The 16380-nt window shown below is 51.2% G+C and overlaps 1 protein-coding gene across 2 annotated transcripts in view; it reads left to right on the top strand.

Moving 5' to 3' along the window:
* Positions 1–15887, top strand: part of ANP32A (acidic nuclear phosphoprotein 32 family member A) — a 39187-nt gene extending 23300 nt beyond the window's left edge. For both annotated transcript variants that reach the window (XM_055436373.2, XM_055436372.2), the window contains exons 2-7: positions 7834–7983; positions 8220–8342; positions 10606–10804; positions 12194–12291; positions 14401–14464; positions 14665–15887. In XM_055436373.2, the coding sequence (XP_055292348.1) occupies positions 7834–7983; positions 8220–8342; positions 10606–10804; positions 12194–12291; positions 14401–14464; positions 14665–14726 (696 nt within the window). In that variant the 3' untranslated portion in view covers positions 14727–15887. The remainder of the gene's footprint in view (positions 1–7833; positions 7984–8219; positions 8343–10605; positions 10805–12193; positions 12292–14400; positions 14465–14664) is intronic.
* The last annotated feature ends 493 nt before the right edge of the window (positions 15888–16380 follow it).

Below are 16380 nucleotides of genomic sequence, written 5' to 3'. Positions count from 1 at the left end.
AAGCCCAGAGAGTTGGACGTAACTCCCCTTGGGGCACACAGCAAGACGTGGCACAGTGGGCCCCAGAGTCCAGGTCATCAGACATCCTGACCAGCATCCTTGGCTATTCCTCTGTGCTTCTTGCCCCCTTCCTTCTCCTGGTCTCCATTCAAACACGACCTGGCAGGACCAAGCCTTCACTGGGGCCTGCTTCCAACTCCTACTCCTCACACCTTCCAGTACCCGCTGAAGGTAGCAAGGGGCAACCACTTAAAATATGCAGCCTGCTAAATTCTCACTTGACCATGTCATTTACCAGTTCTGAACCTTCAGCTCCCCCGTTCCCACTGCACTGCCCCCCCACATACACATACACACATTCACACACCCGCACAAAGTCAGACCTAGCTTGACTCCTCCCCACTTCCTTTCTCCCAAACAGCCTTCTGGGCCTTTATTCTTTTCCCCTGTTCTGGGAATTGTTCACCTGCTCTTAAATTAAGCATGGCTAGGTCAAGGGGTGGGCAGTCAGGGAAGGCTTCCTGCAGGAGGTGGAACTGACTGGCTGGAAGGAAAGAGTGAAACTTAGGGGAGGAAAGCAAAGCCTTAACACAAGAGAGGAGCCATTGCCCAGCCAGGCCCCTCTGATGAGCCCAAAGCCCAGGTCCTGCACCAACTGCGCCAGTCCGCCCTTTACCGCCCTGAGTCTGTTCTTCTGGCCAGGGAAGCATCTGCAGTGGCACCAGCTCCTCTGTCTTTGCCTTGCCGAGGCAGAAGCCTAGTCCCCACGCTTGGGGGAGGAGGTAGGAAGCCGGTTCCAGGCGGCGAGGGAGCCAGTCACAGGGTTTATGTTAATGCAGGCCCTCCCCCAGCCAGCACTTAGCCTATTACCCGGGCCCTGCCGACAGCTTCATTAGTGGCGCAGAGAGCCTCAGCCTGCCTTCCATGGTTCCCTAAAATAATAAGGATGGCGTCACCGACTTCCCGCGGCCATGTGCTCCCACCCAGTGCCTTCAGAGCTCTATTGTAAGAAACAAACAAAATCCAGAGACCTAGATGCTTTTTTCTTAGAGATTTTTGTGTGTGTGTGTTAAAGTAAGGTAGGACCCTGCCCCTTAGTTAAGAATTTTAAAAATCTTTACGCGGCGTGGAGATCCCAGTCTGTTAGCAGAAATGAGAGAGCTTCATGGTTGGTTCCAGGGTCTTCCACTGGGGACTGTGATTTCTGATGAGAGCAGTGGTGTGCTGTGGCAGGAGAATCACCCAGCTTGGGGTTCCTCGGCTCTCAGCCAACTCTGGACCTCACTGCTTCCTCTCGAAAAAGAGGGCTAAACTAGAGCAACATTTTGAAAACTGTAGGTCACGTTAATTTTTTTTTAATAGAAAAATTGTAAACAGGGTAAGTTTTGTTTCTGTGTGTGTGCATGTAAACACGGAAATATATGTGTGCTGAGCCAAGGTGTCGATGTCTCTTTTACTGTGGGTTGTGGTCGGAAAGCCACTGACCTAGATGATCCTGAAGGCCTTTCTAAGCTTTTGAAATCAATGTCCAACTTTTCCCCCGGAGCCTGACGGTTCTCCCATGGAACCTGACTGATTTTTGCAGGTTTTGCCATACTGATTGTTAAGCAAAACTAGAGATTTTATGGTTAAAAGGTTAAAAGGCCAAAACCACAATCATCTATCATTCCTATGGAACACCTCTGGGAAGAAACCCTTTTCCCTGCTGCCTTGGTGTCTTAGGTTGGCCTTCGAGCTAGAAATGGGATCTGCAACAGGGGATGGCCCATTTAAAAGCTGACCTATTTAAAACCCACGAGCACCAAAAAAACACGGGGTCAATCTGATTTAAGTTTTCTTCTGTTGCAAGGCTGGGACCTGAAAACTAGATTGGTCAGGGACTGACAAGGTTGAAACCAAAGCTACAAATATTTGTTGCATGCCCATTTGGAGAAAGGAAAGATCAGACTTCGAGGTGAGTGGGATAAACTAAAGGAAACAAGGTGTAGCTGTAAAATCCAGAGGCGTGTCTTCAGGGCACACCATTCTCAGCTCTCTAGAACATGGAGAGGCCTTCACTCCGTGAAAGGGCCCTGCGGGCAGCAGAGGTAACTCAGAGCTGCGGGCCTGCCTTGATGCCCATTCTTGTCCCTTGACCTTGGACACAGCAGTGAAGGTGGCTGTGGGTCAGGGGGAAGGCAGGTGGCTTTTTCCAAGCTGGGGGTGCTTTCCGTGCATTATTTCATCTATCCAACCCCAGGTGATGGCAGTGTTGTCGTTGGAGGAAGTAGAAGCTCAGGAGAAGTGAGGTGATGAGCTTGCAATGAGAAATTTGGACTTGAGCCAGGTCGGTCTGCCTCCAGAGCCTGCCTTCTGGCCACCTCTCTGTGTTGCCTCGGGAAGTGCTGGAAAAATAAAGAGCGTCCTCTCTTGAGCTTCCTTCTCTCTGGTTCTAGCCTTCAGAGGGCTTTGCTTTAGGCCCAAGCTGTCCATTCAAATCCGGGCCAGCTTCACGGGCATGTGGCCTGTGTGACCACCCAGGCCCCACGCTTAGAAGGTCCTTCCCCGCTCTTGGGTTTAATGCGCTGCTGTCAATGTCTGGGGATTCTTAACCGTTTTTGAGCAAGGGGGTCTTCCAGTTTCATTTTGTACTGGGCCCTGCAGATTATCTGGCCAGCTCTGGCGTTGCTAGAGTGCGTCTTGATTCTTGGTCTTGCTGGGTCCCTCCTGCCTGTGCTTAGCGTGCCCGTCCTCTCCGGGCAGAGGCATGTGAAGCACGCACCCTGTTCCAGCCGCAGGCCCGCTTCCTGGCACACTGGACTGGAGTTGTTTACCGGCCGTCCGTCTCCTAGCCTGCCACCACACCTCCTGCTGGCAGGGACCCCAGCTGTGGATCATTACCGGCTCCGCGTCCCCTCCGCTGCTTCGATGGACAGTGTCACAGGAGCTTGCTGGGTGGAGAGAGGGGGTTTCTTACGGGCAAGAGAACCTGCATGCCAGGCACTGGGTCTGGTCAAGAGGAGAGTGCACTGTTGACCGAGCTCCTCCCAGGGCTTGCCTGCCGGACACAGACACCGGCACACGCTGTCATTGTTTATAAAAGGGAGGGCTTATTCAACCTGCGTCGGACCAGTTGCACTGTTAATTTCACAATGGTTTGTCTCCCTTTGCATGCCCGGCACCTAGTGCTGTGGCCGGCACAATAAACAGGACATTTGTTAAGCAGTTGCTTGGCTATCTGCTCCCCACTAGGCTGATTATGGAGAAGGACAGTCCCTGACCTCTAGGAGGATCGGATGCTTAATACACGATTAAATGATTCATGCGGCAGCTGCCCTCGGTGCCCTGGGATGCTCAGAGCAGGGCGATGAAGGTTTCCTGGGAAGGGGGGCTTAACTCGGTCTGTAGGCAAGGGTGAGAGGTGGGGTGGGGGGCAATGAGACTGGAGGAAGTTGGCTGAGGTTGAGAGTAGAAGGCTTTCTTAGGTCAGTTTAGGACCTTGATTTTTTTTCCCGGAGGCGGCGGGAAGCCAAGAATGTTTTCTAGGCCAGAGTTTGTGCTTTATAGGCTAAACAGATATCATTGTTCCTTTTCTGCAAGGCAGAGCCTGAGACCTGGGGGATAGAGTCAGGGTCATTCAGCCAGCTGGGCCAGGCCTCCAGGTGGAGGTCTGTTCCCAGCAGTCCAGAATTCCTGCTGTCACAGAGACCCCATTTGGAAGCAGAATCAAACGTCGAGTGACTTGGACTACCGTGAACAGGACCACATTGCTGGCAGTAGAGAGGAATGGTCAAACTTGAGAGATCTGTGCAGACAAGATTTCACAGTTTTGAAACAAGCAACGGGTTCTTCCTTAGAGTAATAATGTGTTCGTGTTTATCACGGACGGTTCACCTCCCCTTGGTGAGAAATGACTGCTGCATCTTGCTTTGGGGACGCATTTTTCAGGAAATGCCGGAGCCGGGCAGTCTGACTTCTTAGGAACCTTCAGTGTCTCCCTACTGGCATCTCCAGGGGGGCCCGAGTATGAATATGCAGACACCTCTTAGGCTCCTGTGGAGGATTGTCATTGGGGTGACTGAAAAGCTCCTGATAGAAGCAGAGTAAGTCCAGTCGTTGGTTCTAGAGAGAGTAACCACATTTTGGTATTTTTAAACGGCCAGTGGGATTGGGAGAGAGTTTCAACCCAAAGTACAAATTTTCAGTTTAATTTTAACTTTGCGCTTAGCTCACACCCAGGGTTTGGCAGGGGGGAATGGTCCTTACTTTTTTTTTCTGTTTTAAGCAGAACACACCCTGGATGTAACAAGGATGCTCTCTTCACATGGAGGAAGGGTTTGCAGCAGCAGCTCTGGGAGAGACGGGAGGAAGCGGGCTGGAACTGCGGCAGGATTTCTAAGAGTCAATTTAAGGAAGCTTGGGGCGGGTTGGACATTTTGAAACACGCCCTGGAGCTGTAAGAAAGCGCAGCCCTGCATGAAGGCAGGTGGAACAGGGCTGGATGCCATGCTTTCGACAGGTCAGCTGTTGGACTGGACCTTTTGTTTTTTCCTGTTTGGTCCATTACAGACACATCACAGTCTGCTTACCTGCCATCCCCGATGTGACTCATCACCCCACAAAGAAACTGTGGGTTTCCCCCGTGGTTTGGGCTTTCTGGTAATATCAGCAACCTCAGGGTGTAAGCCTCAGCCCATCTACCCCACCCCCTTTGGTCTCTCCCCAAACTGTGCTGAAACCCCGCCAGGAAGGAAATGCAGAAACCGTGGGGATCCCAAAGTCCCCACAGACCTGGAGCAGCCACCTGGCCTTCCAGACACCTCAGGCTCTCCCTCCCGAGTGACGGGAAGCAGCCTTTTGCTCCTTGGGGAGGAGCGGGGTCTCAGGCCCCCGGCCTTTGTCCAGATCCTTGCTTCTGCAGTGTCATTGGAATGGGGGCTGGGTTAGGTTTTGTGCTTTGGTTACCAAGGAAGTGTAACCAGGGTGGGGACAGCCGGGAGTAGCCCCATCCCGCCAGTGGAACAGCTAGAAAAGGGGCTGAAGGGGGTTTAGTGCAGTCAGGGTAGTTTGTAGGATTGAATCTGGGGGTCTGGGAGAACCTGTGCCCTGCTTGGGAACAGCAAGGACACCCTCCTTGTCTGTGGCAACACTGACCATCAGGGCCTGTTCCTGCAGCTTTAGGATCAGTGGTTCTGATGTGGCTGTACCACAGGACAGCACCCCAGGAGCACCCCATGGGGCGATTTTGAGGATCAAATGAGACAATCCCTGCAGAGAGCGTGCCTGCTGAGGGCTCAGGAAAGAGCCCTTGATTGTTGTTGATAAAGAAACAACCGTTAGTAGCGGTGTCTTGCATATTGTCCCCAAGAGGAATGGCCACCCGTTTGGGCGTGGTGCTGGGACTGGAACCTTGGGTCTATCTAGAGAATTCCCAGGCGGCACCGAGCCGTTCTGGGAAAGAGGCAGACTTCCGGGAGGAATTCCCCTGACTCTGCAGCACCTCCTTCTGGCCCCCCTTACTGAGTCCTCCTCCTTAACTGTAGGCCACACCCATCTAGAGAACCACATGTCTGAAATCTTTGAAGGTGGACTGGAAACCCTCATATTTGTCTTTCCGTAATGGAACTTAAAGAATTCCCAGGGCCTTCCAAGGAAAGGAGTGACTGAAGGAGCCTAACTGTGTGACCCCAGACAGAACTGCCCATGAAGGAGGTGGCGCTCCCTCCCCAGGACAGTTGATATCCCTCCACTGCTCCCCAAAGGCCTGGCTTCGGTTCTGCACTGACCTCCTGGCCCAGGGCAGAAGGCCTCACGGGGTTTACTCCCAGTCTCTTGCCAGTGACCTTGAGAAGGGGGCTTGACCTGGACATCTGTTCTCCCCTGAAGAGTGGGAAAGGACTTAACTTCCCCCATCTCATATCCAAGGGAAAGGTGAGCCTTGGCGCTGGTACCTGGCTGAGAGCTCGCTGGCTCTGGATAGGAGCTGCTGCACCTGGCTTCACCCCTCCTGCCAAATTGTTGCTGTCCTGAGTTGAGCAGGCCACCTTTCTTCGCCAGGGAAGAAGACGGCAGGGCACCTTCTGGGCGCTGTGGCCCAAACAGGCCCTGAGCTCTCCTAGTCTGACCTCTTTCACGGGCAGACAGAAGAGGGGCACAGCAGCCTGCTGTGGGTTCTCTTCTCCCATGTGGACATATGTCCCAGTGATGCCCGAGGAAGAGGACACTGTGGCGGACAGTCACCCTGGGCAAATGGACCTGCTCAGAGCCGGGGAGCAGCCCTGGACAGTGACTAGTTAGGACAGGCCTTGTTCACTTATCCAGGAGGATAAAAGGCTGTGAGGGGCAGGAATGATTATGCAGGACTGCTGTCAACAGGACAGGCCTGGTCTGAGTGACCCATTGGTGAGAAATCCAAACCTAGGGATGGAAGTCCCAGGGAGCATCAGACCCAGGCAACTTCAATACATATTTCCTGGAGGCTGCAGAAATCGGGCAGGTTGGGGGTGCAGTGTCGAGCACCAGGTACAGCCAGGAGGGATCACCTTTAAGGCGCCCGCCATCCATGGAAGGCTGGGGAGCAGCCCCCTATCAGCTCAGGACAGGAGTGGAAAGCTCTGGGCATCTGGTGGCAGGCCAGACACCCTGGCATCCCTTGCTGACACCCCTGGGTCATGGCAGGCCTGAGAGCTGATGACTCTTCCTCAGCCCGTCTCCCTACCATCTGTGCTGGAGCCTGGACCCTCTCTTGTAGCCAAATCTGCCCGTAACAGCCCGGTGAGATGGTAGCTCTTTATCAGTTCTTCCTTCCTCATTCGAAATAAAAGGGCTTTGGGCCCAATTTCTGGGTAAGAAAAGAGAGGATCTCAGGTCTCTTAACAGGGCAGAACCACCTCCGGGGAGGCAGGAGGCCTGCAGGGCCACAGAGGTATCTCCAAAGACCGACTTCTGGACACTGCCAAGCCCAGCATTTCTATGTGGGTTCACCCTGGGCTCGTGGATGTCCATTCTCCCTCCGCATTGGCTTTCAGGACCTGAAGAGCAAAGTCTAGAGCTATGGTATTTCGTGTGGTAACTTTCATGTATCTCTTTGCACTTTGATTGCTTAAAGCTGAATAAAATATAAAGCTTAGCTCCTCAATCTCACCTTACCGGCCACATGTGACTAGTGGCTCCTCTCCTGGATGGGTTTCCATCACCACAGGAAGTTCTGTTTGACATCACTGGTCTCCATTCTATAGAATGGAGAGTTGGAGGGGTCCCTGGTCTGCAGCCCTTATTGTGGGGCAGGCCAAGCCGGTGACCAGGTGATGACTGCCGGGCTGGGTGGGCTGGCTCTGACTGTGGTAGCAGGATTGGGTTCAGGGGCATCCCGGGACCCACCGCATGCAGAGGGTCACAGACGGTGGAGACTGAAGAGGGGAAGTAGTAGGTAGGGAGCCTCAGGAAGGTGGTCAGGCTGGGACCATGGTGGACCCTGGGGTCAGGGGCTCAGAAGGAACAGCACGGCCCGGAGGTTCCCTAACAGCATTGTGGCTGGTGCAGTGGGGAGCCTGGGGGTTGAGGTGCTGCAGCAGGGTTGGAAAGAAACTCCCAACCTTGCTGTCAGCAGTGGGGTTATTGGATTTGTCCTCTCCAGTCCAGCCAAGACGCCTGTCCAGAAGGGCCCCCTGGTTCTGCAGCTCCAGTCACCCCAGAACCTCTCCCCATCCCGCCTCAGTGTTGCTAAAAGCAGAGAAAGACCAGGGTGGGCGCTGGCTCCACGAGGCTTCCCGGTCTGCCTCCTGCCCTCCCCCATCCCCGGCCTCGACCCCCGTCCCTCACCCCGGTTGATTCACAGCCTCCTTCCCTTCCCAGGTAAAAGAGCTCGTCCTGGACAACTGTCGGTCAAATGAAGGCAAAATCGAAGGCCTCACAGATGAATTTGAAGAACTGGAGTTCTTGAGTACAATCAATGTCGGCCTCACCTCAGTCGCAAACTTACCAAAGTTAAACAAACTTAAGAAGGTAAATAGAGCGGAGGCGCAGGTGTGCTTGGGAACCGGGCTAGGGACAAGGACCCGGTCATTTCTCCAAGTTGAGGGAGCATAACTGCAGCGGGGCCAGGGCGAGTCCCAGCACACCTACCTGCCCCTTCCCTGAGCCGACTCCCTTCCTGGCCCATCTGTGAGGAACTGAACGCCTGAGCCCAGAGCCTTCATTTTAAGAGTCGTTTCTGCTTTTTCTCTCCCTGCCTCATTTAGCTTGAACTAAGTGATAACAGAATCTCAGGGGGCCTGGAAGTATTGGCAGAAAAGTGTCCGAACCTCACACATCTAAATTTAAGTGGCAACAAAATTAAAGACCTCAGCACAATAGAGCCACTGGTGAGTAATTGGGGCCTCCCCTCTCCTCTGGGATGGGAGGGATTGATACCAGGGAATACTACTTTTGCATTTGTATAACATGCCTTTTGTGTTTAATTATGTGCTATGAGATAGAATTCTGCTTCGTCTATAGAGAAACTGAAGCCTCAAAAAGTTAAGAGAGCTTGACCAAGAGGCTGAAGGATGCTGTAGGACCCAGGTCTCAATGTCTGGTCCTAGTGCTTTTCCTCTTAGAGTTTCCACTCAGCTTTGGAAACCCGAGCTGTCATTTCTTTAGGCTTAGAGCCTGGCTTGTGCCTTTTGCTGGGGAGAGAGGAGCCATCCAGGAACTCAGCTGACCCTGAAGGTGGCTGCCTGTTGGCTCCTTGGGTCACTGCCCAGAGGCTGGTGCCTCTGAAGGAGGGTTGGTCCTGATGCAGGTCCCCTGGGATGACAGAAAGGTGTGTGGTACGGGAGCCCCATGCACTTCTCCAAAGGGTGTAGAGAAGAGTGACCCTGGTCAGCAGTCCTGGCTATGATGGTGACCACGGACTCAAAGACCTGGGCAGCATGTCCTCCTTTGCTTGTCCACATAGAGCTGAGCACACCCAGACTTCACGATACACTCACTAGAAAAGGGCAGGTCATGGTCAGAATAGCAATTTCTGTCTTACCCATATCCAAATGACTGTATTCACTTGACTTTAAGGAAATCAACTGTAAGATGTACCATTGGTTAATTTTTGATTAATCATTGATTTCTATTTTTTGAAGTATAGAAATACTACTGCATTAAACTGACACTTAGCATAAATATATAAATAAGAATTATTTCATAAGTTGTTCACCTTAGAATCAGGAAAGGGCCATAAGGATATTTGGCCAAGTGTGCACCTTTCCCTTTTCTGGGTATAGAAGGTGGCAGTTGGGGCATCTCTCAGTTTGGGTTCTTGTCCAAAAAGCATTCCTTGTACTTTGTGGATACCTGAGGGGCTGGTTGATGTTCCTGTGTGGCAGAATGGGAGGCTGGCATTTCTCCTCCAAATCAGGCTTTCCCTGCCCATCTGTGGCATAGGGTCAGCTACTGGAATAGATTTCCCATAGAACTTTCTTTCAGGACTTCTTCTGATCTCCTAGGGGAAAGCAGCTCTATTTATCTAGCTGGAAACCTCGATTTCATAATTTTATTATGGACTGAAAAAAATCTTTGAAGCTCTGTATATGTGTGTTTTGGGAGGCAAGTTATGGAGACTGTAAGCACACATGCAGACATACACAGTGTTCCTTTGGCTAGAATACTCGTGTTTTTATCATTTTTCCCTGGTTATCGGTGCAATTATTGTGTTTCACTCACTCCTGAGAGTGGGGAGCCGCCTTTGGTTGGGAGAGGTGGGCCTCACCCACCCAGCCCACAGCCCAAACTCCCTCTCTACCCTTGACTTTCTGCTAGAAATGACCAGGTCTCAAGTCACGAAATCTCAAAAGAATGACCTTGTTCCTGACATTGACCTTCAGGGACAGTATCTTTAATCACCAGTTAGGCCTGGCCCCACTGGAACAGGGACTTGGCCTGAGGTGGGATACCTCCTCCTGGAAGATGAGGGAACTGGAAAGATGTAGCCGTTTCTTGCCAGCTGTGTGACACTTTCACTTCCTGGGCCTCAGAATCCAGCTACCAACAAGTGTAACATGGACTAGAACCCGTCAGTTAAACTCATTGGTATTAAGTACTGCAGACAAATCTGGATCCTTCATTGGTTTTTTTCTTGTCCTTTTTGACAGGCAGTATTGCAGAGTGTAAGAACACAGGTCTGAAGTTGGACTGCCTGATCAAAACCCAGTTCTCTGCCCTCTGCTTCCTCTTCTATAGAATGAACTAATAATTATTTCTGCTTTATCGGTCTGTTGAGGATAAATGATTAAATACACAAAGTGTGGTATTAATTGCCATTATTATTATTCCCAGAAGGAGGTAGTTTGCGTTCCTGTGGCCTTTTCAGTTCCTCTCTGGCTCCTTAGACACAGGCAGGCTCCAGAGCTCTTGGCTTATGCACCAAGAAAGCCCCAGGTTAATTTCAAACTTGTCAGTGTTATGGCAGAGGCTGTAATTGCAGAATACAAGTGTTGGCATTGGGTGAGGCTTTGAAGATCCTCAGATCCAACCCCCCATCTTTCACATGGATGAACAGGAGGCTCCTCACCTGTGAGTTCTGCATGCTGTCTCACGTCACCCCGACCTGTCTCCTCATCCCGCTCACTGTCTGACTTCGCTGTTTCCTTGCAGAAAAAGTTAGAAAACCTCAAGAGCTTAGACCTTTTCAATTGTGAGGTGACCAACCTGAACGACTACCGAGAAAACGTGTTCAAGCTCCTTCCGCAGCTCACGTATCTTGATGGCTACGACCGGGACGACAAGGAGGCCCCCGACTCAGATGCCGAGGGCTATGTGGAGGGCCTGGATGACGACGAAGAGGACGAGGATGGTGGGTGGCACCCGGGAGAGGCCAGGCCAGGTTTTACGGGGGCAGACTGGGCATCGCTGGTCCCTGAGAGCTGTCGACCTCTCTCTGGAGCTGTGGAGGGGCACAGGCTGTCTGCAGTTTACTGCTGTTGTGGTCTGTCTCATTGGTTGACACCCCTATAATAACAGAGCCTGAGCCAAAGAAACCTCCGAGGTTCTCCAACTGCATGGTAACTCCTTAGAAACCATCTGAGGGACATCCCTGGTCAGAGAACTAAGATCCCACATGCCTTGCAGCCAAAAAGCCAAAACAAAACTGAAAAGATGTGACAGATTAAAAGACTTTAAAATTGGTCCACATCAAAAAAAAAAAAATCTGAAGCCTCCTTTCAGTTTTTTTCCCTTCTCCAAAGTCCTCCCCAAAATGAGATCCTGCGGTGTCTCTCGCTTGGATTTGCTTCCAGGAGGAGATGAGCAGATGGGGGAAGGTGGGGCAAAGGGTGCCCTCTTCTCATCTAGGGTCCAGTGGTGGCAATGAGGTCATGGCTGGAGAGACTGTGGGGCCCCCTGGTGGCTGCCGCCCATAGGACCACATGGCAGGACCTGGGGGGTGGAGGACTCAGGAGCCCAGGGATCTTAGAAGCAGAGGAGGTTGTAGGCGGCACACTGGGCTCCCTAGTGGTGCAGTGAGGAGTCAGGGACTTACAAGGAGGGAAGGAAAAGGAAGGAAGACCTTGCATCTCATCTCCTCTCCACGCTGCCAGCTCAGTGCCACTTCCGTGCAGGGCTTTGTGGCCAAAGTTGAGGGTTGAGACTTTGCCTGAATATTTCACAGATGAGAGTGCTTTTCCCTTCTTAGGTAGGAGTATTTTACTAGGTATTCAGACATCCAGTTTGCCTTAGTTTGTTCCATCTTGTGCTGGGACAGAAAAGTTTCAGGACTGGAATCCTGAGACCAGGCTTCTGAGCCCAGCTCTGCAACTGACTCCTTGTGTGATCTTGAACAAGTCACTTCTCCCCTCTGGGACTCGGCTTCCTCACCGGTAGAGTTTGGCTCGGTGCTGTCTCTGAGCGAATTGGCTTCTTGGCTTTCCTGGGCCCTGTAACTTGGCTCTGCAATCTGGCATTTTCTCTGCCATCTTAGCCTCCATGTGGGATCTTTCTTTTTCAGAATCCTTGGGAAGAGGGCTTACCTTTGAGGTCATTCCAGGATGCTTGTCTTACGGGATGCCTCAGGGCGTGTTCAGTCACGTTGAAGCATCCAGGCTGTGAGCTGGGTGGGTGTGGGAGTCGTGGCCCCCGCATCGAGGAGTGCATCTCCTGTGCCAGGCCCAGCGACCTGGGGCCTGTCCTGTGGGAAAGAGGGGTCAGCTCACCACCCCTTTGTTCCTGTCCCCATTTCCACTCGCAGAGGAAGAGTACGATGAAGACGCTCAGGTAGTGGAAGACGAGGAGGACGAGGAGGAGGAGGAGGAAGGGGACGAGGAGGACGTGAGCGGGGAGGAAGAGGTAAGCGGCTGGGCTGGGCCGGGCCATCTCTCAGTGCCCCCTTCCGTGCTTTGCTGCATCTGAACCGGCCCCACCAGCTGCTGCGCTGATCGGCCGTAGCAGCCAGGAGCCCTGAGTGTGCACGGAATCATTGTAGGGCCTGTTACGGGGCTGATTCGGGAGAGGCAAGCCTGCAGTCGGCCCTGGAAAAGAAAGAGGGGGTTCTGGAGGCCAGTAAGGAAGGGACTCTTCTGCTGGGACAGCCTGGCATTTGTTTCCATGTGAGCATCAGTTCTTATGGAATCCGCACCCCCGTTTTCCACGTTTTTGCATTCGTGTGTTAACTACTTGGTGAGCAGTTACAGTATGCTGGGGGAAAATCAAGGACTGCCTTGGACTGGTGGGGTAATAGGATAAAACACTGCTGGGTTCCACGTCAGAGGGCGGCAAGGGTCCCCTGCACACAGCGGATAAAGTGCCATTATCCTGACACACTGGCCGGCATTCTTCAGTGAGGTCTGGGATGTGTCTGACAGGGTGCAGCCCGTTTCTACCACTTGCTAGCTGTGTGTCCCTGGGCAAGCTGCTTGACCTTCTGAGCCCCTTTCTTCATAGGTGTCATTTTACAGCTGGGTTGTAAATAGGGAGCAACTCACTGGATTGTTAAGAGGATAAAATAATTTGTATGTAAAATCCCTAAGGACAGGGAGTGTTTGACCCCTTACTATTTTAGGCTTTCACACCCTTCAAGGTCCTGGCTCTGTGTGCCTGGTTTTGTACTTGGATGTTCTGAGTCTTTCTAGAGCAGTCATTTTCCCTGACTTTTCAACTTTCTAAATCTGACTGCAAAAGTTAGACAGAGAGAAGTTTAAAATGGTGACAGCACAGACAAGATACCTGCCTTCTCCCATCACTTCCTGTCTCTCCCCATCAAGGGCACGGACACCTGTCTGCCACACAGGCCCTCTCAGGTGGGACCTCCTGGCTGGCCCCTCATGCCAGGGAGAGGCAGCTCAGGGTCAGAGAAAAAGCTGGTGACATAGGCTTGGATCCCCCCGAGTGGTGCTGCCGGGTATCTCTCCTGCCCAGGTGCAGGCTGCTAAGTTCACCGCTAAAGAGTATTGTGTATTTTAAAAACAGAGAAGCAAAACAGCACCCACACCCACCCCCCACTCCCTCCCCCAGGCCAGGGCAATAAGGCATTTTGGCTAATGGACTTGCTCTTCCTGTCACAGGAGCCTCCAGAATGCAGAGGGTTTTGTTTTGGGATTGGGTGGTGGTGGTGTGTTTTTTTCTTCTTCTTCTGTAATCTCATTGACCATCTGCAGATTTCCAGCTTCCAGTAAAGGAGAGCTTACACACACTCACAGAGTCTTAGCAAACAGAATGATTAAGGAACTATTTGGTGACATTATGAAAGGATATTTCCCTTGACAAAAAGAAGTCTATTGCCAAGTTCTTTTTAAACAGTGGGTTGCCTGGTGCTTCAGGAACAGTATCATGCAGATTCAACTAGCCTCGACCCCCAGGAGCAGCATAAAGTGTGGACCTGGGTTGAGGGTGAATTCACACCCCTTGCTGAATCTCTAGGAGCTGGAAGTGATTTTCTTTGAGGCGGAGAAGAGGGGAGGATATTGCATTTTCCCTCTCCTCCAAGGATCCAAGTTTGAAAGAAAGTGAAGGGGCTGGGTAGGGTGAGGCTGGACTCACCCACGGAATCTGGATTGGGGTTTTCCCTTGAACCAAAACTAGATTGAGGGCGGATGAAAGATGTGATGGAGAGTCGCTGGGGGAACTCGTTCCCCAGGGAGGGCACACTGCAGAGCTGCCCGAGTTACAAGGACTGCAGGAATTCTTAACTTGGGCATAGAATCCACCCCCACTCCCCATTCTTGCAGGTATTGTATGTGATACGGGTGTTTCCTGGAAAAGAGGTTCAAAACTTTCTACAGATGCATAAAGGTGGTCCTTGATATAAAAGAACCTCTGCTTTAGATTCACCTAACCAAGCCTTGGGGCTGCTGAGAGGTTGGCCCTCATCTTTCTGAGCTCAGCGTCAGGGAAAGTGGCTTCTTCACCATGTCCCAAGGCCAGGGCATTCCTAAAATCCAGTGTCATCTTCTCTTCTAGGAGGATGAGGAAGGTTATAACGACGGGGAGGTAGACGATGAGGAAGATGAAGAGGAGCTTGGTGGTATGGCAGCCTTTTTACTTTCTGAGGGTAGCAGGCTGACCCCTTCGGTCATAGTAGATTGCTGGGCCCTGAGGACCTGGCCTCAGTTTGCCAGGGACAGCAAAGCATCCTAGACTTGGGATCCCTGCTTCCCCGGTGGGTGGACGGAGTCAGAGGCGAGATCCATGTCTAACCTGAATGCCTTTTCCTTACTCTTCCAGAAGAAGAAAGGGGTCAGAAGCGAAAACGAGAACCTGAAGATGAGGGAGAAGACGATGACTAAGTGGAATAACCTATTTTGAAAAATTCCTATTGTGATTTGACTGTTTTTACCCGTATCCCCCCAAATCCCGCCCCCTGAAACTTATTTTTTTCTGATTGTAACGTTGCTGTGGGAACGAGAGGGGAAAAGTGTACTGGGGGTTGTGGGGGGAGGGAGGGTGGGAGGGGGTGGAATAAAATACTATTTTTACTGCCACTCTTTATTTTTTTCCCCTAATTTTTCTTTGTGTCTGGTTCTGTCCCTGTAAATGCAATAGCTGAGTACACACAAGTGAACCTTTGTTCCTTACCCTCAAAGAGGATGATTTGGAGATCTCTGACATTTCCTGATACTTCCCAAGTCTCTTGAGTTGATTGGAAGGCCAGGGTTGGCCTCAGTTTGGTTTCTCAAAGCCCAGGAGGGCTGAGCACCAGCCGCGTCTTACCTCTTGTTCTGGATCCCATGATTTTCACATTTCGGGCCTGTTAGAGGCAGCAAGCGCCTTGGCTTGTAAATAGCAACCTAAAGGCGAATCTTGGCACTGGTCTGGGGACCTTCCCCGTCTTCCATTCCCTTTCTCTCTTCCCAGATGGTGGTGGGCTTTGCTCTCCTGAGAAGACTCTGATGTCACTCTTGAGTGATGAGCCAGAGAGCTGGAAACAGCAGGCTTCAAAGTTTTAGGAGTAAAATGGATTCGGTAATTCTAATTAAAAGAGAAGCAAACCCTCAAACTTCAACCTCTTTCAAAGATATAAAAAAACAAAACTGTCCCTATCTTGTTCTGTAAAATATTAGAACGCTTTGTTTTACAAAATGACAGGAGAATTCTTCTGCGCGTCCTGCTCCGCCTAGACCATTTTTACAGACCTAGGCACGGGACACACTGCTGCATGTCGGCTGGGTTTTTTTTTTCATACACCCAAGCACGGAAAAACTTAACACAAAATTGTATTTTCTTACCTAGTGGAAATCTGAAATGACTGCAAATTCCTAGTGAATGTACAGGTTTGCTTTCCTGTCCCTCTTCTGGATTGCTTTCCAAGTGACGTGTGACTTCCTAGCCCATGTTTCATCTGTATAAAAGAACATCTGCACCGGTTTTCCTCCCCCTCAGAAGAGCCAAACTTTTGAGTTTTATGTCTGTTTGTCATTGATAAATTTCAATAAATCTTTTTATACAATTTTTTTGGGGTTGGCTTTTTTGAGTCCAACAAGCCATTGGTCTATGACGCCGTCTAGATAACCTGCCGGGGGGCCAGGAAGCTTCATGTTGGTTACCTGATAAAATAGTTTTTCTTACAAGATCTATAACCTGATACACTGTTTGGCTACTTTAGGTCGCAACTCAAGACTTGGTGTTCAGTCTTCATTAAAGACTGGATTTGGGTAGGGAAGCAATGGGGGATGGGGGTTTAAAAAGATAAAGATATAAAAAGGTTTCAGTTCAATCGCTCAGTCGTGTCCGACTTTGCAACCCCATGAATCTCAGCATGCCAGGCCTCCCTGTCCATCACCAACTCCCGGAGTTTACCCAAACTCATGTGCATCAAGTCAGTGATACCATCCAGCCAGCCCATTCTCTGTTGTCCCCTTCTCCTGCTCTCAGTCCCTCCCAGCATCAGGGTCTTTTCCAATGAGTCAACTCTTCGCATGAGGTGGCCAAAGTATTGAAGTT

This window comes from Moschus berezovskii, chromosome 9 (assembly GCF_049115385.1).
Source record: "Moschus berezovskii isolate FMDL1 chromosome 9, NW_MosBer_1.0, whole genome shotgun sequence".
In the NCBI taxonomy this organism is placed as follows: domain Eukaryota; kingdom Metazoa; phylum Chordata; class Mammalia; order Artiodactyla; family Moschidae; genus Moschus; species Moschus berezovskii.
The sequence above is the reverse complement of the archived record's forward strand: the minus strand, read 5'-3'. Positions and strand labels throughout refer to the sequence as shown.